The sequence below is a fragment of the Sus scrofa genome, chromosome 12 (genome assembly GCF_000003025.6).
Source record: "Sus scrofa isolate TJ Tabasco breed Duroc chromosome 12, Sscrofa11.1, whole genome shotgun sequence".
Classification (NCBI taxonomy): Eukaryota; Metazoa; Chordata; class Mammalia; order Artiodactyla; family Suidae; genus Sus; species Sus scrofa.
In genome coordinates, this window is record NC_010454.4 from 49,402,227 (window position 1) to 49,425,314 (window position 23,088).

The window sequence follows — 23,088 nt, forward strand, 5'->3', positions numbered from 1 at the left end:
TCTGTTGCTGTATTAATTTTCTGTCGAGAGGATCTGTCCATTGATGTGAGTGGGGTGTTAAAGTCTTCTACTATGATTGTATTCCCATCAATTTCTCCTTTTATGTCTGTTAGTAGTTGTTGGCGGTATCTGGATGTTCCTATATTAGGGGCATATATATTAACAATTGTAATATCCTCTTCTTGAATGGCTCTTTAACCATTAGTGTCCTTCTTTGTCTGAGAAAGACAAATTCTATGTGGTATCACTTGCATGTGGAACTGGGGGAGGGGTGTGTGGGGCAATGTAGATCAAAGGGTAAAGAATCTTTCAGTTATAAGATGACGAAATTCTGAGGATCTAATGTATAACATGGTGATTTTAGCTCATAATACAGTGTTATGTACTTGAAATTTGCTGAGAGTAAATCTTAAGCATTCTCATGACACACAAAAAAGGGTGTGACTGATGGATGTTGATTATCTTGATCCTGTTAATCTCACTATATACACACACACACACACACACACACACACACACACACACAATTTGTACACCTTAAATATATATGCTTATATTTGTCAATGATTTCTCAATAAACTTGGAAAAAAATAATTCTCAATGGGAGAAATACCAGTGGATTGTATTAGTTAACTCAGGCCTCCATAATGAAATACCATAAACTGGGTGGTATAAACAACAGAAATTTATTTTCTCACAGTTCTGGAGGCTAGAAGTCCAGGATCAGTGTGGCAGCATGGTCAGGTTCTGGTGAGGGCTCTCCTCCTGGTTTGCTGAGGGCCACCTTCCCACTGTGTCCTCATTTAGCAGTGTTTTCTCTGCCTCTTCCTCTTTTATAAGCCTACAGTCCTATTGGATTAAGGCCCCACCCAATTTAACCTTATTTACTTCCTAAAATACCCCATTAGTACTTCCTAATTAATCTCATTTAACCTTAATTACTTTCTAAAGACTCTCTTCAGATAGAGTCACATCAGGGGGTTAAAGGCTTCTACACGATTCGGTGAACATCATAAATGTACATAATAAACATTTAAAAATATATTCCACTTTATGGCAACATCAAAGGAGTGCATGTTAAAAATATTAATTGGCAACTTTCAACCATTATATTTTGAAAAATTAGAAGAATTTTATTTATAAGAGTTACTACTGACAAAGGCATGGGGATGAAGTGGTTTCACTAAGTGTTGTAATAATAAAGTAGTGCCAATATTTTGTAGGATAAGTGGGGAAAACAAATCAAAAATCTAATTTTATTTAACTCAGGAATTTTATTAATTAGAACTTACACTGTAGAAATCCTTGCAGAATAATAGAAACACATCTCTAAAGAATATTTTTTACATCATTGGTCATAATTATAATAAATCTAGAAACAATCTAAACTCCATCAAAAGGAATATGGTTAGGGGAGTTCCCGTCATGGTGCAGTGGTTAACGAATCTGACTAGGAACCATGAGGTTGCGGGTTTGGTCCCTGCCCTTGCTCAGTGGGTTAACGATCCAGCGTTGCCGTGAGCTGTGGTGTAGGTTGCAGACGCGGCTCGGATCCTGCGTTGCTGTGGCTCTGGCGTAGGCCAGTGGCTACAGCTCCGATTAGACCCCTAGCCTGGGAACCTCCATATGCCGCGGGAGTGGCCCAAGAAATAGCAAAAAGACAAAAAAAAAGGAATATGATTAGGTAAATTATGATTAACTCATAAATTAACACTAGGCAGTCATTAAAATAGATAAGGTAAATTTGTAGATATCTGACAGGTAGAAAATCCTATCATATACTGTGTAAACAAAATATATGACATGTGCTAACAATAGGATGTGCTAATACTTGGCAGCAGCCATATTCCAGTCTGGATAGAATCTCTGCTGGTATATTTTTTGGGATCCCTGCATAAAAAAACAAAGGGTCCTTCCTATAGGACCATGAACCTTCCAGGAGACAGAGTGTCCTGGTTCCAACTCCACCTGGAATGGGAAGAGTAGCTAGGACCAAATGGCAACTAGCCAAGGGTTCTGGTCTATAGAACCTGTACACCTATTATCAGGAGAACGAGTCTCACTTCCTAACAAAAGTCATCTTGCTCAAGGTTGAGGAAAGACAGGGACACTTGCTATGGTTCCACCCTTCTGAGACACCTCTCATGCAAGGACTCGCTTCCCCGTGAGTACTCGCCATAGAGCACCCTGCACATCAGGGTTCCGGAGGCTGTAGATGAGTGGGTTCAGCATGGGGCTGATGACAGTGTTGAGGATGCCAATCCCCTTGTCCTTGTCTGAAGCCTCCACTGAGCCCAGCCTCATGTAGCTGAAGACACCTGTGCCATAGAAGATGCCCACCACAGTGAGATGGGAGCCACACGTGGAGAAGGCTTTCTTCCTTCCCTCTGCTGAGCGAATTCGTAGAACAGCAGCTGCTACATGGATGTAGGAGGTGACAATGAGAATCACAGGTGCACCTGCCATGAGGATACCTAAACCAAAGAGCAGCAGCTCATTGAGCTGGGTGCTGGAGCAGGAGAGCTGGAAGAGCTGTGGGAGGTCACAGTAGAAGTGATTGATCACACTGGGGCCACAGAAGTTGAGGGTGGATATGGCAACAGTGTGGGTCAGTGCATTGGTGAAGGCACAACCCCAGGACACAGCCACCAATATCCTCTGGACCATCTGGCTCATGCGGCTGCTGTAAGTGAGGGGTCGGCAGATGGCCAAGAATCGGTCATAGGCCATGGCTGTCAATAGGAAGCAGTCTACACCAGCCAGCTGATGGAAGAAGAAAAGCTGTGTGAGGCAGGCTGCGTAGGGAACTGTGTGCTTGTGGGACAAGAGACGACTCAACATTGAGGGAACAGTGACAGTGATGCACCCAATGTCCAGCACCGACAGGTTCCCCAGGAAGAAGTACATGGGGGTGTGGAGTCTGGGCTCCACCAGGATGGCTGCCAGGATGCTGAGGTTGCCCCCGACTGTGAGCAGGTAGGCAAAGAAGAAGAGTACAAAGACAGCTGGTCGCAGCCCTGGTGCCTCCACCAAGCCCAGCAGGATGAACTCAGTTACGACTGTTCCATTGGCCCCAGATTCTGGCTCCATGGATCCCTATAAGAAGACATCCCATGGTGGAAGGGATCAGTCTTCCCAATTTAGTTGTTCAATATAAATACATTGTCTCACTTTCATATGTAAGCCCCACGGTAAATTCCCAAGTGTCCTGGTGGGTATTTCCCCCCTCAGACTACCCTTCATTCATGAACCCTCTCATGACCTCGATACTGTATCTCATGATCTTCCTCTGGCTGATTGCAGCCTACAGTACCCTGCCCCCAGCTCCAACCTCCTTTCTACCATCATAAGCATCACTTTTTGCTGTACTCTCCAAATAAGAACTTGAATGCTTCTCACACTGACATTATGATTATTATAGATAGTGCATAAAAACAGTGACAAATATAGAAAATTACAGGTTAGGATATCGTGAAAAGTCTTTGTTATGAATGTCCTGTTGCTTTACCTGGACAGTCTTGGAAACCACCCCAATGACCTCTGGCTCTCTTCTTCCATACCCTGCTCTCTTGGCCAGAAACTGACCTATCTAGACCCTTCAGACATCTTCTGTTCTATACGGGTTCGCTTTTTATGTGTGACTAAGATGCAACAGCAACATCAGACACGCAGGGATAGTTAATGGGAGCTGCAATGTCAGAATCCAAGTTGGATCCTTGTATTGTGGTGGTTGTCTGTTTTAGGGATGCTTCACAGAAGATTCCATATAGGTAATAAATTTGATACAAAGTCTCCTACAGTCTCCTAAAAACTGCGAAATCCCTGACTCCTCTTATGTCACCATCTGGGTCTAACTATAGACCTAGACTCAATGAATAAATACTATGTGAATTTACATATCAATAGGAGGAAAACAGCTCCCATACATTAAATTATTAAAGAATAATTAAACTACCTCTCAACTGCCCTCTCAAATCCACTTCTACTTGGGTTATAAAGTTTCACACCTATCTATGCTCAGATTATTTACCTAGAATGTCCTTTTGCTAACTCCACTGGCTCAAATTCTTTAAGACTCAACTAAAATGTTTCTCTTCTATAAAAGTTTCCTTATCCTTCTTCATCTCAAACTCCTCTCCATTAAACTCCTTCAGCACCTTTACTGTTAATCTGTGAACCTCTTGCATGGTCATTTCTCTACAGAGTACTCTACCACTCCTCTGCCACTGTAAGTGGCTTCAGGACAGATTTATGCCTGACTCAGCTCTTCATTCTCAATGCTTTTCATCACACTGTGCATACAGTAGGTGCTTGATATTTCTGAAATAAATGAAAGAATTTGCCAAGCAAGACCATAGATCAACAAGTTTTCAGTAAAAGGGAGCATCAGATGAGCTGCAATTTGGAAAAGACTTCCTGGATGAGCTGAAATTTATACAAGATAATAAAAAATTAATATAGGAGTTCCCGTTGTGGCCCAGTGGTTAACGAATCTGACTGGGAGCCATGAGGTTGCGGGTTCACTCCCTGGCCTCGCTCAGTGGGTTAAGGATCCGGCATTGCCATGAGCTGTGGTGTGGGTTGCAGACACGGCTCCAATCCCGCATTGCTGTGGCTCTGGCGTAGGCTGGCCACTATGGCTCTGATTAGACCCCTAACCTGGGAACCTCCATATGCCATGGGAGCGGCCCTAGAAAAGGCAAAAAGACAAAAAATAAAAATTAATATGATTTAATATGATGTAAGTTCGAATAAAAAGAAGAGACATAGTGCTATAGGAATCTTTGATCTCTTTAGATAACATAACAGAAACAATTAAGAGTAGTTAAAACAATCTATTTACTAGGTCAGACAAAGAAAGACAAATATATATCAAGTATATGTGGAATCTAAAATTTGATACAAATGAACTTATTTACAAACAGAAATATATTCACAGACACATAAAAAAATTTATGGTTACCAGAGGGGAAAGGAGGTGGGGGGACGGATAAATTAGGAGGTTGGATTAACATATACACATTACTAAATAGAAAATAAACAACAGGGACCTACTGTATAGCACAGGGAACTATATTCAATGCCTTGTAATAAACTATAAAGTAGAGTTCCCATTGTGGCACAGTGGAAATGAATCTAACTAGCATCCATGAGGATGCAGTTTCAATCCCTGGCCTCACTCAGTGGGTTGGGGATCCACTGTTGCCATTGCTGTGGTGTGGGTCGCAGACGCAGCTCGGATCCTGCGTTGCTGTGACTGTGGCGTAGGCTGGCAGCTGTAGCTCCAATTCGACCCCTAGCCTGGGAACCTCCATATGCCATGAGTGTAGCCCTAAAAAGCAAAATTGAAATAAAATAAAATATAAAGGAAAAGAATCTGAAAAAAATGTATATATGTATAACTGAATCACTTTGCTGTACACCTGAAACTAACATAACTTTGTAAATCAAATATACTTTAAGAAAAAAATTTTAGGTAATTCATTCACTGACACATCTCTTCTTGAAACAGCCTGATATAATTTGGCAATTAGGAGGGACCAACACTATGAACAAATAAGGCTAGGCAAGAAGAGATGCCATGTTATCCTCACTCTATAGAGGTGAAGCTTACTTATTGCTACCAACATTCTAGGATGACCTTGGTCTATGCATCTAAGAGGTCCATCTTAAGATCACTGTAGTGTTAACTGAAGAGGTCCTCCTAGATTACCACTCTCAGGTGTCCATAAGGAGCCCTGGGCTGCCCCTGCTGAGTGTTTATGGCCCCTGCTCTGACATTCCAAGTGACTCCTTTATGCATCTCATGATGAAGGGCTCCATCAGGTTCTCTGATGTAGGTCTGGTCCAAGATTGCTCCCTGAGGAACAGGTTCAGCAGAAAAGTTGAATTCAGTAAATGCGCTCATATTTATACCCATAAAAAACAAAAAGCAGGCTTCATCCAAGAATGACAGGTGTTGGCGAAGCAGCCTGACATAGGAAGTTTCAGCTCTTTTCCTCACCTGATGTGTTGCCCCAAGTTAAGACTCTCTTTCTCTACTGAATCCTCTGTGAGAGAGATTTGACTTGCTTGATAACAAGTACCTTCTCCACTACTAAGGAACAGAAGAGGAACCCTGGAGAATACTCACCTTGTTACAGGGACCAAAGCCAGAGAGGTTCCTGGCTTTGAACTTCTCTGAAGGGAAGTTAAGAGGGTGTAGCACTGTGCGGGCCCTGGCCCCAGACAGCAAGGAAGGGGCCATATATGAGAAAATGAGTGAAAGACAAGATGAGCTCATCTCTGCTGTGAGGTGCTACAATGCAGTGCCATCCCTGGGGACCTCAGAAATTAGCCCTCCAAGGAAAGGTTGGGGTTTGGAGAGCCATAGACCAATAAACAACCCAAATCTCTAGTGAGCCCGGTATTGATGCTTCAAAACTTTGTGAGGCTTTTGATCTTCTCAACAAGGCCTCCCATCTGACTTCTTACTCCATATTGGTTCCATGGGGTGAGTGGGGAGTGTTATTAATTCCACTTATCACACTAGGGCAGTGAGGTCCAAAGATGTTCCCAAAGTCACCCATGGAGCTAATGGTGGACCTGGGATGAGACTAGAGTCTATACTGAGTGCTTTCCTCTCCTAGATTCCTGGATTAAAGGAGAGCTTTGAGCAGAGCACAGCCAACTCCAAGGCATGCTTTGACCTAGGGATTAGAGGAAGCACAAGAAAGGAGACAAAGGGGAGAAGCTTTCTGCAAAGTCAGTGTGCTAAGGAGTCCTCAAGAATTCAGTGTCTTCTCCCTCAAGAGTTTGTTAGTGGAGGCCATTGGGACTGCATTGTGGGCATAATGATTCTAGAAGAGGCAACAGAAGAATTGAGTGGTGTTATGTCCACCATAACGGAGACCTTGCATTTACCTAGCTGTAGAACCCCTACTGCTCATACTTCACCAGAGCAGCCTGGTGTGGTGTGAAAAGCATGGACCTGGTCTACAGTCAAACTCACTTCTTCAGCTATTAATGATGTGACTTAGGACCAGCTGCTGAACAGCTCTGGGCTTCAATTTCCTCACTTATGAAGTAAGAACGGTATCTTGACCACATGGTGTTGGTCTGAGAATTAAATGAAATAATATACTTAAAAGACTTTGGCAAGAGATCAACAAATAATAGTAATAAAATAGCTATCACTAATATTTCCCGCATTTTACTGCATTATCTTACTTGATCCTCCCAATAACTCTCTGATGTACATTTGTTATTTGCCCCACTTTGCAAAGAGGAAACTGAAGCTCAGGGAGGTTTAGTAACTTGCTTATACTTCTAGGATGTAACAGAGTTGGAACTCAAACCCCATAATGTGGTTTTAACAACTTTCTGTAAAATGTTGCATCCTTTCTTCTTCTAATTCAAAAAGCACACATCACACACTCCTATGACTCATTCTTTGCCATTGGCAGGTACTCTGATGCTGGTGTCAACCTTTTTTTAGTTCCTTAATGGCCAATTATAGATGCTTCCAATTTATATTAGCCAATTCAGAAAGGAATAGAGGATGTATTTTTACCTTTAGATGCTCGCCGATCATCTTACCATGCGCCTGGTGTCTGTCATGGAGTGGATGAGCCTGGGGCTCCACATCCAAGCTGTGCTCATTCTGTCCAAGTCCAGTCCTCAGCTCTGTACTCTGCTACCATCCACAGTGTGACTCTTTTACTGTCTCACTAAATTGCTCCTGCCTGCCCAGCAAGGCATCATAACGTCATAATGTTTTTAAAGGTACAGTAATTAAAACTGTGCCTTATTTGAGCAGAATTAGAGAAATGAACCAAAAGAACAAACTGGAGAGTCTGGAAATAGTATGTGGGAAATTGGTATGTGACACTGGCAGCCAACAGAGCAGTAGGAAAAAGACAGCCCTTTGAATAAAGAATGCCACGGCAGTTGGATATCCATAGGAAAAAATGACATTAGCTGTCTTTCTCACTCCATGCACAAAAATCAGTTTCAGGTGGATGAAATACTTATACTGGAGAATAAAAATGTCAAATTTTATTTTTATTATAGTTGATTTATAATGTTCTGTCAATTTCTGCTGTACAGAGATTGACAGAACATTCTTTTTCTCACATTATCCTCTATCATATTCCATCACAAGTTATTATATGCAGTTCCCTGTGCTATACAGTGAGATCTCATTGCTTATCCACTCCAAATGCAAGAGTTATAGTCTATGGAATATCTTCATGATATTCTAGGAGCTCAATCATTCTTTTTTTTTTTTTTTTGTCTTTTTGCCTTTTCTAGGGCCGCAACCTATACCACAGCTCACGGCAACACTGAATCCTTAACCCACTGAGCAGGGCCAGAGACCGAACCTGCAACCTCATGGTTCCTAGTCGGATTCATTAACCACTGAGCCACGACAGGAACTCCCAGTCATTCTTAAGTCCAAAAACATTAATAATTTTTAAAAGACTGATAAATTTTCCTTCATTAAAATTTATAATATCTATTCATTATAAGATAATTATCTTTTTATATTTATTATTATTTTTTATTTTTTTCCACTGTACAGCATGGGGACCAAGTTACACATACATGTATACATACTTTTTCCTCCCATTGTTGTGTTGCAGTATAAGTATCTAGACATAGTTCTCAATGCTACACAGTAGGATCTCATTATAAGTCCATTCCAAGAGCAATAGTTTGCATCCATTAACCCTAAGCTCCGATCCCTCCCACTCCCTCCCTCTCCCCCTGGGCAGCCACAAGTCTATTCTCCAAGTCTGTGATTTTCTTTTCTGTGGAAACGCTCATTTGGGCTGTATATTAGATTACAGTTATAAGTGATACCATATGGTATTTGTCTTTGTCTTTCTGACTTATTTCACTCAGTACGAGAGTCTCTAGTTCCATCCATGTTGCTGCAAATGGCATTATGTCATTCTTTTTTATGGCTGAGTAGTATTCCCTTGTGTATATATACCTCATCTTCCTAGTCTAATCGTCTGTGGATGGACATTTGGGTTGTTTCCATTTCTTGGCTATTGTGAATAGAGCTGCAATGAACTTGGCAGGTACATGTGTCTTTTTTAAGGAAAGTCTTGTCCAGGTATATGCCCAAGAGTGGGATTGCTGGGTCATATGGTAGTTCTATGCATAGTTTTCTAAGGTATCTCCATACTGTTCTCCATAGTGGCTGTAGCAGCTTACATTCCCACCAGCAGTGCAGGAGGGTTCCCTTTTCTCCACATCCCCTCCAGCATTTGTTATTTGTGGACTTCTTAATGATGGCCATTGTGACTGGTGTGAGGTGGTATCTGATGGTAGTTTTGATTTGCATTTCTCTAATAATGAGGGATGTTGAGCATGTTTTCATGTGCTTGTTGGCCATCTGTATATCTTCCTTGGAGAAATGTCTATTCAGGTCCTTTGCCCATTTTTCCATTGGGTTGTTGGCTTTTTTCCTGTTGAGTTGTATAAGTTGCTTGTATATTTTAGAGATTAAGCCCTTGTCAGTTGCATCATTTGACACTATTTTCTCCCATTCTGTAAGTTGTCTTTTTGTTTTCTTTTTGGTTTCCAAGACAATTATTTTTAAGTGAAGGGACAACTACAAATTAAGAGATGTGCAACACATACAGCTATCCTGAAGTATACAAAATATATTCAAATATTCTACAACTAATAAGAAAAATACAAGGCATCCAATAGAAGATAGGCAAAAGATATGAACAGGGGTTTCACAGAAGAGAAAACACAGATAGCCAGTGAATTTAGGAAAGGAAGTCCAGCCCTATTTGTAATCTAGAAAATGCAAATTAAAATCACACTAGAGACACCATTTCAAACTGTATTGGTCTAAACAAAGAAAGGAGATAATAACAATTTTTATGAGAATATAGATTGTTAAAAAATCTTACACAAAACTGGTAATATCCTAAAATTGTACAAGCACTTTGGGAAACAACTTGATTTTATCCTTTAAACTGTAAGATACACAAATTCCATTTCTAATTAGCAACCATAGAAATTCTTGCATGTGCGTGCCAAGAGATGTGTACAAGAGTGTCCACAGAAGCAAAAATACCTTCAAACAGAAAATGATAAAAGAAAAGAAATGATAAATTGTGGTGCATTCATACCATGCAATCCTATACAGCCTTAAAAAAAAGAGCAACAGCTGTGGACACTAATAGGAGAATCACACAACATAATAGTGAAATAAACAAGCAAAAGAAGAAAAACCATTGAAAGATCCCAGCTACATAAAGACCAAATATAATGGTAAAATCTAGATGATGGGTGCATGAGAGTTCACTATACAATTATTTGAACTTTACTGTGTGCTTTAAAATTTTTATAGTACAGTGCCAGAGGAAAACAGTTGATCATTAAATAGAGGACCTGGCTAGATATCTTGCTATCAAATACACCAGTTTTTATAACCTTTGAGACCACTTCTAGAAATCTGTTCTAAATGTGGAAGAGCCATAATAAAAGGAAATTTTAAGTGACTTACACACAGGCCAATAAGGGAATAATCAAGAAAACTTTATATTCACCACCACTTTATTGAAACTCTCGTCCTTGACCCAGTGTGAGTCTAGGGAAGGGAATGACATCCAAACATGAGATTCCCTCTAACAGTCTAAGTATTGTCCTTGGACTTGGGCATATCAGTGCTCTCTGCCCTCTTCTGGGAGGTTGTACCATTCCTTATGCAAAGTGACCTCCGTGGGACTCTCCCATCACTGCCGTATTTGTCTAAATTCTAGGGTGGAGTACCTTTTATTTATAAGCCGAGAATACCACTGTGTATACAGCATTGTTATATGTGCTTTATTTATGAAATAATGTATGAAATACATTAAAAACAAAAACCAATACACAAAATATTATTAAATAAAAGTAATCACAGAGAGAGATGGTAGCCTTTTTTGGCTCTGCTGAGAGCTGAAGTCTGGGCCTTGCAGCAAGCTCCTCCTTTTGAGCAAAAATCTGTATCCCTTCAAGAGAATGTGATGCAATCATCATCATCATCAGTCCCCATATAAATTAAATAGTCTAAAAATTCAGAGTTGCTTCTTTCCCACTAGCTGATCTTTATTACACGAGGGCTTTGAATTGCCACATGTTTACATAATGAATCATTTTTCTTTTCCTTCATGGTTAATTGAGTTAAAGAAACCTCTGTTAACAAGCAAGCCAACAGACCTTGGCGCCAGTTAACACCTGCCCCCCAAAGGAAGATATAGGCAAAGGATATGAAGAATATAGGTGAGGGATATGAAGAATGTTTCCCCTGTCCCTCACAAAAATATATGTAATTTGTACTTTTTTGTCATGAGATGACAAGGAATCTAGTCTTGGGAATGTAGACTATCAATGGATGAGAAAAGATCTTTGCACAGATTGAGGTTAGAGGAGTTCCCATTGTGGCACAGTGGAAACGAATTCAACTAGTTCTATCCCTGGCCTCACTCAGTGGGTTAAGGATCCAGCATGGCCATGAGCTGTGGTGTAAGTCACAGATGTGGCTTGGATCCTGCGTTGCTGTGGCTGTGATGTAGGCTGGCAGCTGTAGCTCCAATTGGACCCCTATCCTGGGAACCTCCACATGCCATGAGTATGGCCCTACAAAGCAAAAAAAAAAAAAAAATTATTCAGGACAAAGGCCAAAAAATCAGAGATGCAAAGACTTGGTTGCATTATTATTTATAATGATGACAAAGTGGAAACTGAATACCCAATGGTTAAGTGAATGTTGGCAAATGCAAATGACAGAATGTTAGAAAGTCATGATAAAATTTTGGAAAATGATCCATTCCATGATGCTCAGAAAAGAAAGGCAGAGAAAAATCTGAAAATAAGATTTCAATTCAATATCCTGCCTTTTGTAAACAAGAAAATTAAGTGTGTGTGTGTGTGTTGTGTGTACCTCTTGTAGAACAGGGAGAAACATGATGCATTTGGTTTTGTACATATTGAGCTTGATGTTCCTGTGAACAGGGAGAAACATGATGCATTTGGTTTTGTACATATTGAGCTTGATGTTCCTGTGGGATGTTCATGCAGAAATATCTAATTCACAATTAGGTATCAGGATCAACAAATAGAAAAATGAAGATATCAGCATGTTGCCTTCAGATTGCTATGGGAGTTTAGAGGAAGGGCACCTAGCCCAGCTCACAGGTGCAAGGAAGATTTCCTAGGAGAAAGAAGACCTGTGATGGGTCTGCAAGGACAGAGTTTCTGGGTTAACAAGGTGGGAGAAAAGAATACTGTCGAGGGGGAGAACGCAGCCTTTGTTAGGTCAGGTGGGAATGTACAGTAATGGGTTCCATTGGGCTCTGGAACCTAGAAACTCCCTTCCATGGACAGCTTTCAACAAAGCTCTCAATTCATCCTAATTTCCTACCAACTCCTCCTCGGCTTATGGCCATCTTGAGACATTATGAGGCTTTTCCATTGATCTTGCAAAGAATGGCTCTCAAACTTGCTAATGAGAGCCAGTGGGAAAACCTTCTTAATTAAGAAGAATTGTTAATGGTTTTATTTAATGCCTAAAACCACTTTTAGGAGTTAACAAAAGTTGAGTGGTCCTGGTCTAGAGGATACTCCAAACCTTTATCTTTCTTTTTGGTGTTGGGCACACGAGGCTAGAAAACATTTAGGGTGAGGATTCTAGAGGGTCTGCATTGTACTAAGGGAGCAGAGAAGGGGTAAGATAGTTGTTTGAGACTAGAAGAGAAGCTGGGTTTGAAAATGGTTATAGTGAGCTGTCATGGGAGATGTGAGGTGGCCTTGTGAGATGATGGAGAGGATGAGATAGGAGCAGTCCTGCCCCAAGCTCCAACCCCCGAGCAGCCCTATGCTGCAAGCAAGGCTGGGAAGTCACTGCTTCTCCCCTCCCAAGATGGTAGGCTGGACTAACCAGAAACCCAGAGTCCCAACTCCATCCCCGACACAGTGTGAACTTTACTGCCCTTTAAGGCTTTCTGAGATTCATTTTAACGCTGAAATGTGCTGATAAGAATGCTGATTCTGAGTAAGTGCTCAGAAACATTTTTATTAAAATGAATGAATGAATTTTGCCATATCCATGAAGGTAACACTTGGAAACACTTTGATAAAGTTCAAAACATCTTAAAGCTACTAGAGATCATTATATCTGTGGCAATGATATAATGGCTCCCCCTGGAATATGCTGATTTCTGAGGCCTCCAGGGGTATCAGTTGGGAGGAGAAAAATCCAGAGTGAGGGTGATGTCAGCTGAGTTGTTTGTTTTCTTGTCTCTTGATCCTTTATAAGCTATCACCATGTGGAGGTCTAGGGGCCAGCATGACTGTCCCTCTTCTTTGCCCAAGAAGTGTCTATCCCCTTGACAGGGTGAGTGCCATCCCCAGACTCCTCACTGCATGCCCCCAACTTGGTTTCCATACAAGGGCAGTTCATCCTCTGGGCAATGGAAGGGCTCCTTCCTTCTCCTGAAAAGAACCAGTTGGACTTGGCTGCTTGAAGGTAAGGGTTAGAGACAAGGAGGAGACCATGATAACTAAGGTTCAAAGCCTCACTAAGTGGGAGGAGGGCAGAGCTGTTACTGAGATAGTTACATCAAGAGAAGATCAAGAATGAAGACCAGTTCAGATCTGGAGGGCTGAGGTGATGGTCAGAACATACCTGTGCAGAAGAGTCCAGACCATTAGATGGTGGTTGACCCACTGTGGATTGAGGACGTTATTTTCAACACTAATCATTAGAAAACACTTTCCCTCTGCTCATGCCTTTTGCCCACTGAGGAACTCCAACTCCAGCCTCTTCCTTTTGTGAGTAGACTTAAATATCCCCATGCGAGTGACCTAAATATCCATCCCTCAGCCAGAGATTGAAGTGGATCCCTGTGTGCTTTACTAGTGAGACTACTCAGGGTCAGGGAAAGGAAAGTGTTATCTAGGAAATCTTGTGTGGGAGCAGGTCAAGGCACCGTGAAAGACTTTTTAGCCTTATCTGGTCATTGGGTTCATCACAGTGTGTGCATTGGATGATGTGCAGTTAGAGGCAGGAGAAAGAAGAGCAAGCAGCCCAGTGGTGGTGGAGTTGGAGGCAGAAGAGAACTCAGAGTCTGGGTATCTGCTTATCTGGCATGTGGGAGAGAGCTCAGCTGGGCATCCAGGGAGGCAGCTCAATTGGATATCCACTGACCCCACCTAGAGTTTAAGTCTGGAAACACATGTTGCTCCAAAGCTCATTTCACATTTTTCTTATTCAGTAAAAGGTCAGTATTTTGGAGTTGAAACTTCCCAGATGCTATATGGAGAAATGCAGTATAGTCTTACTATCGAGACCATCTACAGGCTGGTAGTCAGCAACTCTGGAGCTGGAGATGTCCTCGAATTCAGTTTCATGGTTCTGAGTTCATTTCACCTCCCCCCCTCAAAAAAAAGTCCAGACCAAGTCTCATGGCTTCACAAGTTAATCTCTTTAACAGTCTGGGCGACAGCAGTCATCTCACTGCTGCATCACATACGTCGGCATGTACATGGAGGTTTCAGGGACACAGGCTGGGGGAGCATGCCTGCCCCTACCCTCTCTCAGAAGCCTTGCTTTCATCCTGTGGGATCTCACATACCCAATTTATGGTCATGTCACCATGGCTTGGGGTTTTCTTCTTGGGATTCTGGTTTCAGGAAAATAATCTTCCCTTTTAACTTTTTTTTTAAATTTATTTTTTATTAAAGTATAGTCGATCTACAGTGTTATGTCCATTTCTGCTGTACAGCATATGACCCAGTCATACATATAGATGCATTCTTTTCCCCATACTATCTTCCATCATGTTCTATCCCAAGAGATTGGACATACTTCCCTGTGTTCTACAGTAGGACCGCACTGCTTATCCATTCTAAAGGTAATAGTTACATTTTCCCCCTTTTTCTGTCAGTTCATCAATTTCTGTTTGAGTCTGTTCAATGACCTGTTCTTACCCAGTTAGAGTCAGATATATTAAGTCTTCTCCTATTATGTCTCGATAACTTTCTGTTAAATTGTACGTGTCCTTACCTCCCACCCTCTCCTGGACGCTGCTACACTGGGTGATTGCTATCAAGATCTCATCCTCCTCTTGCCACCACTGACACCTTCTAGCTTTGCTCAGTTCTGCCGCTAGTGGAAGAGAGCCATGGATCTGGGAGCCTCAGAAAATGATTCCGTTGTCACGGAGTTTGTCCTGTTGGGTCTAACAGACACTCCTTCTCTACATCCCATCCTCTTTGTCATCTTCCTTCTTGCTTATGTAGCTACTGTGGCTGGCAATTTCAGCATCCTGGCTGCCATTTTTGCTGAGCCCAAACTCCATACCCCCATGTACTTCTTCCTGGGGAACTTGTCCCTGCTGGATGTCGGATGCATCAGTGTCACTGTCCCTGCCATGCTGAGGCATTTCATGTCCAATAACAGAAGCATTCCCTATACATCCTGCCTCTCACAGCTCTTCTTCTTCCACCTCCTGGCTGGGGTGGACTGCTTCCTGCTGACCGTCATGGCCTATGACCGCTATCTGGCCATCTGCCAGCCCCTCACCTATAGCACCCGCATGAGCTGGGGAATCCAGCAAGCCCTGGCGGGCATGTCCTGTGTCTTCTCCTTCACCAATGCACTGACCCAAACTGTTGCCTTATCGACTCTTAACTTCTGTGGCCCCAATGTGATCAATCACTTCTACTGTGACCTCCCACAGCTCTTCCAGCTCTCCTGCTCCAGCACCCAGCTCAATGAGCTGCTGCTCTTTGTAGCAGCAGCCTTCATGGGTGTGGCCCCCTTGGTCCTCATCACTGTGTCCTATGGGCACGTGGCAGCTGCAGTCCTGCGGATCCGCTCCGCAGAGGGCAGGAAGAAAGCCTTCTCCACGTGTGGCTCTCATCTCACTGTGGTGGGCATCTTCTATGGCACAGGTGTCTTCAGCTACATGAGGCTGGGCTCAGTGGAGGCTTCAGACAAGGACAAGGGGATTGGCATCCTCAACACTGTCATCAGCCCCATGCTGAACCCACTCATCTACAGCCTCCGGAACCCTGATGTGCAGGGCGCCCTGCGGCGGGTTCTCATGGGGAGAGAGCCCCCCAAGTGAGATCCCTCCCTCTAGCCTTAAAGAATGTCATGGCTCTGCTTACTGCTTCCAAGAGGTATTGTGATTAGCATAAGTGGAATGTGAATATTATGAAATCAGATCAGGGACTGGGTTAGGAAGGAAAGTGCAATAAAAAGGATAATTGCTCTTACTGATGTCAGGACTACCATGTGCCAGGTCACTCTTCTGAGTGACTGACATCCATTAACTCCTTTAATCCTCAGAACAACACTATGAGATAGACACAGATTTACAAAATACAGATTAGGAAACTCAACCTAAGAGAGGTGAAGTAACTTCCCAAAGTCACACAGCAAGTGAATGTCAGAGCTGGGAGCTGAACCTAGGCAGGCTACGTCTTGAACTACTGCCTTTCAAAAGTAATAAATCATTTCAATGAGGAAGGGTATCTGCAAGTTGCGTTGGACAGATGGGCAATAAAGGGGAAAAAAAGAAAAGGGAGATCAGTATTATAGAAAAAAAAGCTAGGGAGTTCCCATCGTGGCTCAATGGTTAACAAATCCAGCCAGGAATCATGAGGTTGTGCGTTTGATCCCTGGCCTTTCTCTGTGGGTTAAGAATCCAGCATTGCCATGAGCTGTGGTGTAGGTCGAAGACAGGGCTCGGATCCCGAATTACTGTGCCTCTGGTGCAGGCCAGCGGCTGCAGCTCCGATTAGACCCCTAGCCTGGGAACCTCCATATGCCTCGGGAGTGGCCCTAGAAATGGCAAAAAGACCAAAAAAAAAAAAAGAAAGAAAAAGAAAAAAGCTATTTAAATAAAATTAAAATATGAATTAAAAAGTTTCATCCCTTTAACAATTTATAGTTTATTCTGTAACAGTTAGTAGAGGTTGAGGGAATTGTTGGAGGCCAATTTCAGCAGATAAATCAACAAAAAGAGAACAAATTTAAAAACTCAAATCGGAAGGAATAAGCATTGTTTAGAAAAATCTCAGAGATGATGTAGAATACTGGACCAGCAACAACAAAAAATTGCATGTAATGAATTTAGTAGAGAAAGAGATTTGGCTCATTTGGAAGAGTTTCCCTGACTGATGAAATGGAGCTCTTTGCCCCCTCTGACTTACAAACCAGCCTCTCCCTCTGCATAAGGAGGAAGACGCTTCTTCATTTATTCAATTTCTAGCTTCAAACTGCTCTTTACATAATGCAATACAAATGTATGCTTACTGAAAAATTAGAAAGTACAAAAAATTGAAATTACCCATAAGTTCACCAGAGATAATCACTATTAATATTTAGCATATGATTGTTACAAATCTTTCCATACCTAATACATATTTGTAAAAACGGAATTAGTCTATACTTACAGCTCTATAGCATGATTTTTTTCACTTGTCATCTAGATGGACCTTTTTCCACGACATTCCTCCTCTTTTTCTAGATTGCAAAGTATTCTTTTGAGCAGATAGAACAAATTTTTTAAAATGTTACTTGGCTTTTTAAAAATTACTTTGTTTTTTAGTCAATTTAATTTTTTTTCATTTTTTGGCTGCACTTGTGGCATATGGAAGTACCCAGGCCAGAGATGGAATCCGAGCCAGAGCAGTGACCTATACCACAGGTGCAGCAACACTGGATCCTTAACCCACTGCACCAGGCCAGGGATCGTACTTGCTCCTCCACAGACACAAGTTCCACTGCACCACAACGAGAACTCCTAGAATGAACCTTTTTTAAATTTTTGAATGCATTGGTTCATTGATTCTTTCCCCACTGATATGAAATGACCCCTTCATTATCTGCTAAATATCCTTCTAGTTTGGTCTGTTGTTGACTCTCTTTTGAACTTTTTAATTGCTATTGTATTACAATACAAGTTAATATGTAGGTGTCAAGGTCTTTCTCTTCTTTCCTTAGCATTGGCATGTCCCAGCCTTACTCAGTCCTGTAGCTTCTTACTCTCATACAAACATCCTTCCAGATTAATTTAAAAATCCACTTGTAAACCTCTAAGACAGTGTCAATGCCTATATTTAGGAATAGCTTATACCTTTGAATTATTGATTTTCCCAACCTGGAACAAGGTGTATCTCTTCAATTTTTCAAGTCTTCTTTACTCAAGTTCCAGTTTGGGAAAAACATTAAGATCATATGATGAGTTCCCATCATGGCTCAGGGGAAATGAATCTAATATCCATGAGGACACAGGTTCAATTCCTGGCCTTGCTCAGTGGGTTAAGGATCCGGTGTTGCCATGAGCTGTGGTGTTGGTTACAGACATGGCTCAGATCCCATGTGGTGTAGGCCAGCAGGTGCAGCTGTGATTCAACCCCTAGCCTGGGAACCTCCATATGCTGTGGGTGTGGCCCTAAAAAGGCCAAAAAAAAAAAAAAAAAAAGATTGTGTGAAACAAAACATTATGACCATGTGAAATAGGAGAAAGTTGAATTTCTCTTGGCACAATGCAAATTTATCCAGAGTGATTCAGGAAGCCAAGAAGGCATGTACCAGAGGTTAGGGTTAATGAGCATCTGCTCACTCTGCAGCAGCTGGCGTAGAGTCTCTGAAACTCCCACCGACTATTGGAACCCTGGAAAAAGATTCTATGTGAATTTAATATTCTGACAGGGACATTTGCACTTAGAAACTCAATGGAAAGGAATCACTTTTGTATATTTCACAGAGATCTCCAGTTAAAAGACCCTTGGTTGTACCTGAAGCACAGATGTGTGGTTTACAAGACAAAACAAAAGTCATCAGATTTTCCGTGGTTTTCAACTCTTATGACATGAAACCTGCCAACAGTAGGTCTCCATTCTTACATATCAGCAATCATCTAGGGCTAAGTTTCCACGGCCCTTGTTGGAGGGAACCAGTACTCTCCAGTTTGCCAGGCATCCGCCCAACACATCGTATGCCTGGCACTTACAGACACTGGCTGGAGGAGTTTGTCATCCCTGATCTAGGCATTTGATGTTCTAGTCTTGTCACCACTGAAAAAAAGGTTTGCTCTCTCATGTATGTCTGTTTCTTAGAAGTTTCTGAGCCTCTCTAAACTTAACGATATAGGAAACTTCTACCAGCACATGAGGCACTCAAGTAATAGGATGAATCACTGTCTTACTATAGGGAAGACGGTCTGTACAATTCAGCACTATCTAGGGAGGAAACAGGGGTACAGACTTGTCACTAAATTGGACATGTCACTAAATGAAACGACCTATGTCCATAAAAGTATAATTCCGTTAAATTATTAATTCCAAAAATTTTCATTGAGCACCTAAAACATAGCATGAATAATACTAAATACTGAGATGCAGAAAATGGAAGGAAACACAAGATCTAACCTCAAGAGGATTCCTTGGATATAGAAGGAGTTGAGTTAGAGAGACACATATAGGTGGCAGACATGCACAGGGAGGATGGAGAGAAGGGAAACAAAGGTACTGAGAGAGGCATCTGGAAGAGCTGGAGGCTGAGCCATGTGTTACATGATGAGTGGGCATTTGCCAAGGTGGCTTGGAGGGAGTCTTTCCAGGCAGAGTGTGACCTCTTCTAGGGCCGTCTGAGAGGAGGAGTAAGAACAGACCATTGCAGTGGGACACAGAGGGGACCAGAAGCCAGGAAATCAGGACACGTTCAGCAGTGACTGGAAGAAGGGAAGGACCAAAGTAGCCAATGGAGAAACAGAAGATTAAGGAAGTTTTGGACTTTGTTTTAGTTTTGTTTAAAGATGAGAAGAGCTGCATGTTTATAAGCTGGTACAATAAAAAGGAAGAAGTGTAAAATGTCCAAGAAGAAGGAGAATAGGTGATGGAGTGAGATACCCCCCCACACAAAAGTGAGAAAAATAAAGAAATGGGGAGTTCCCGCTGTGGCTCAGCGGAGATGAATCTGACTAGTATCCATGAGGATATGGGTTTGAAGCCTGGCCTTGCACAGTGGGTTAAGGTCCAGCATTTTCGTGAGCCATGGTGTAGCTTGTAGACATGGCTTGGATCTGGCGTGGCTGAGGCCGTGGTGTAGGCCGGCAGCTGCAACTCTGATTCATCCCCTAGCCTGGGAACCTCCATATGGCGTGGATACAACCCTAAAAAGCAAAATAAAGAAAGAGAAATGATTGATTTTCTATATATTGGCATATCAATTAAGAGAAAGTACTCATTGAAGTATCGATTGAAGTATGAAATAGAGTAGAATACAATAATTAAGTAGTGAGTTCTAAGTAATTTTCACCTCTCAGTAATTTTTGGGGGGCTAACAAAACTGTTTTGTTAACAATTGATTTGTTCAGTTGTTGACAGTGTTTTCTTGCTGTACTGGTTTAACACTTGTCCTCAAGGAAATTATAATCCACAAATAAAATATATTTTATTAAGTCATACACAGCTTATTTTAAAGCCTAGAGACTAAAAAACTATTTACCTACAGAACCAGCAAGCATTGGAGACAAAAAGAAAAAGAACTGATTATTTGGCAATAATCATATAAGGTTTAAATTAATAAATGTATATAAAAGTTCTTTTCTTGTTTTTATGGCTGCATTCACAGCAAGTGGAAGTTCCCAGAGCTGCAGCTGCCAGCCTACACCACAGCAATGCCAGATCCAATCCGCATCTGTGACCTACACTGTAGCTGTGGCAATGCCAGATCCTTAACCCACTGAGCAAGGCCAGGAACTGAACCCACATCCTCACAGACACTATGTCAAGTTCTTAACCCACTGAGTCACAATGGGTACTCCTGAAAGTTCTTTTCATTCATTGATTCACCCCACAAATGTTTATTGAAGTTTTACTAAATGTCCAGCTCTGTACTGGACATTAGGGCACAGGGAGAAAAAGTCAGTTTCTACCCCTAACGAATCCAGTCTGTTGCGGCAAAGTGCTATAACAATGTTAGCTATTAAGACATAATCATCATTTTCATGTAACCTCTTTTGAGATTTTTCTCAGCATTATTATCAGAGACATAAATTTCTCTCTTGACGGCTAACATGAAAACTGTAACAGTGATGTAGGTTTAAACTATATACAAATACCAAACTATATACAAATAAATATAGTGATAATAATTCCTTACATGAAAATGGTACTTTCCAATTCACAGAAACACTTTCATGTCTAGTATCTTATTTGCTTTTCTACACATTCCTATCTGGTCCACAGTGTAGGCATCACTATTCTTCTTCATTTTGTGGATGAAAAACTTGAAATGCAATAGGACGCATTTGCCTGCTCAAGGTCTCAGTATCAGAAAAAATTGTAGGAGTTCCCGTCGTGGCGCAGTGGTTAACGAATCCGACTAGGAACCATGAGGTTGTAGGTTCAGTCCCTGCCCTTGCTCAGTGGGTTAACGATCCGGCGTTGCCGTGAGCTGTGGTGTAGGTTGCAGACGCGGCTTGGATCCCGCGTTGCTGTGGCTCTGGCGTAGGCTGGAGGCTACAGCTCCGATTAGACCCCTAGCCTGGGAAACTCCATATGCCGCGGAAGCGGCCCAAGAAATGCCAAAAAAAAAAAAAAGAAAAAGAAAAAATTGTAGAACTTAACACACTAGAAATCTGGAAGATGTTTTCAAGGATGAGTAGAATTTTTAAATAATTTTGAATAAAGTTACATAAGGCATTACAGATGTTTGAAGTAAATTCTGCTAGAAAAAAAATTACCATGTTTTTCTTGAATAAAATAAGAAGCTTCTATTTCAAGCCTAGAACCAAGCAATACAGTTGCTGACAAAACTCTAGAAGTATGTCCTCTAAATTCAAGGTGAAAACGTATGTGCCCATTACAGTCATAACAACTTATGTAACTAAATTGTGATTTCAGTAATTTGGGAAATGTGCTAATTTAAAAAGACATCCTGAATTCTCTCATTCACTAGTGATTTTATCTGCCCTGATGATTCCTCATTTCTAAACTTCAGATGTATATATTCATCAGTCTACTGGCCATTTCCACATGCATCACAAACCAAACATATCGTGACTAAACTTATCTTCTCACCAACCTTGCTCTTCTTCTGATACCTATTCATTTGTACAGCATTATCTGGTCACCTAAGAAAACCAGAGGCAATCAATCATTCTTTGACCCTCTTAGCAACCCTAACCATTCCATTCAGCATGCATCTGGGAGCCAATAAAAATGAACTGCAAAGCATTCCCTCTCTCTTTCTCTGATCATATTTCCACATGGCTCTAAACTTTCTTACTGTGAAGCTGGCCTCTCTTCTGCTTCTGATCCTTGAAATTAGTGCTTAGCCTTGGTCTCTAGTGTTGGAACTTCAATTTTTCTTTGTACCTTTCCATACCCTGACTCATCCCTGCTCTAGGGCAGGCCTTGAGACGCCCAGCCTTGGCCTCTTGCCTCATCATGCTATCCAGGCCCCTTTTTCAAGAGGACCACACAGAATTTTTGGTTCTATAGGATGTGTTTTACAGTCCTCTTGCTTATTAAACCTGCCACCTACCAATCTGGAGTGGCCTGCCTCTTTCTTTGGTCTCTCTTTGCCTTCTGTGTGCAGGGCTTGTTTGCAAACCAAATACAAAAATTCCTTAGATAAGACACAAAAAGCATGAATCGTAAAAGAAAAAAATTGATGAATTGGATATCATCAAAAATTTAAATGTCAGTTATTCAAAGGACATTATTAAGAAAGTGAAAATACAAGCCATAAACTGGGAAAATATCTGCAAAATAGTTACCTGATTAAAAGACAGTATCCAGAATATATTTTTTAAAAAGCTCTAAATTAATAAGAAGTAGAAAAACAACCCAATTTTTTATTTTATGGGGGAGCAAAGTATTTAAATAAATACTTTATCAATGACATACAGATGGTGAATAAGCACATGAAAAGATGCTCAATATTTTTAAGGAAAAACATTAAACCGCAATGAGATACCACTGCACACCTTAATAGAATGGTTAATATTAAAAAGACTGATGATACGAAGTGTTGATGAGCAACTGGCAATCTCATGCATTGCTAGGAGGGATGCA

The 23,088-nt window shown here is 41.4% G+C and overlaps 3 protein-coding genes across 3 annotated transcripts in view; 2 read left to right on the forward strand and 1 right to left on the reverse strand.

The window, feature by feature from the left end:
• LOC100517239 (olfactory receptor 139) overlaps positions 1–23,088 on the forward strand; it is a 74,870-nt gene that overhangs the window by 46,641 nt on the left and 5,141 nt on the right. The window lies entirely within an intron of this gene.
• On the reverse strand, positions 1,567–4,522 carry LOC100514318 (olfactory receptor 3A1-like). The gene has a single exon (XM_003131842.4). It carries the CDS (start codon positions 3,088–3,090, stop codon positions 2,143–2,145), a length of 948 nt encoding a protein of 315 aa, XP_003131890.1. The 5' UTR covers positions 3,091–4,522; the 3' UTR covers positions 1,567–2,142.
• Positions 14,822–16,647, forward strand: LOC100517422 (putative olfactory receptor 3A4). Its single transcript, XM_003131856.4, has one exon. It carries the CDS (start codon positions 15,174–15,176, stop codon positions 16,119–16,121), a length of 948 nt encoding a protein of 315 aa, XP_003131904.1. The 5' UTR covers positions 14,822–15,173; the 3' UTR covers positions 16,122–16,647.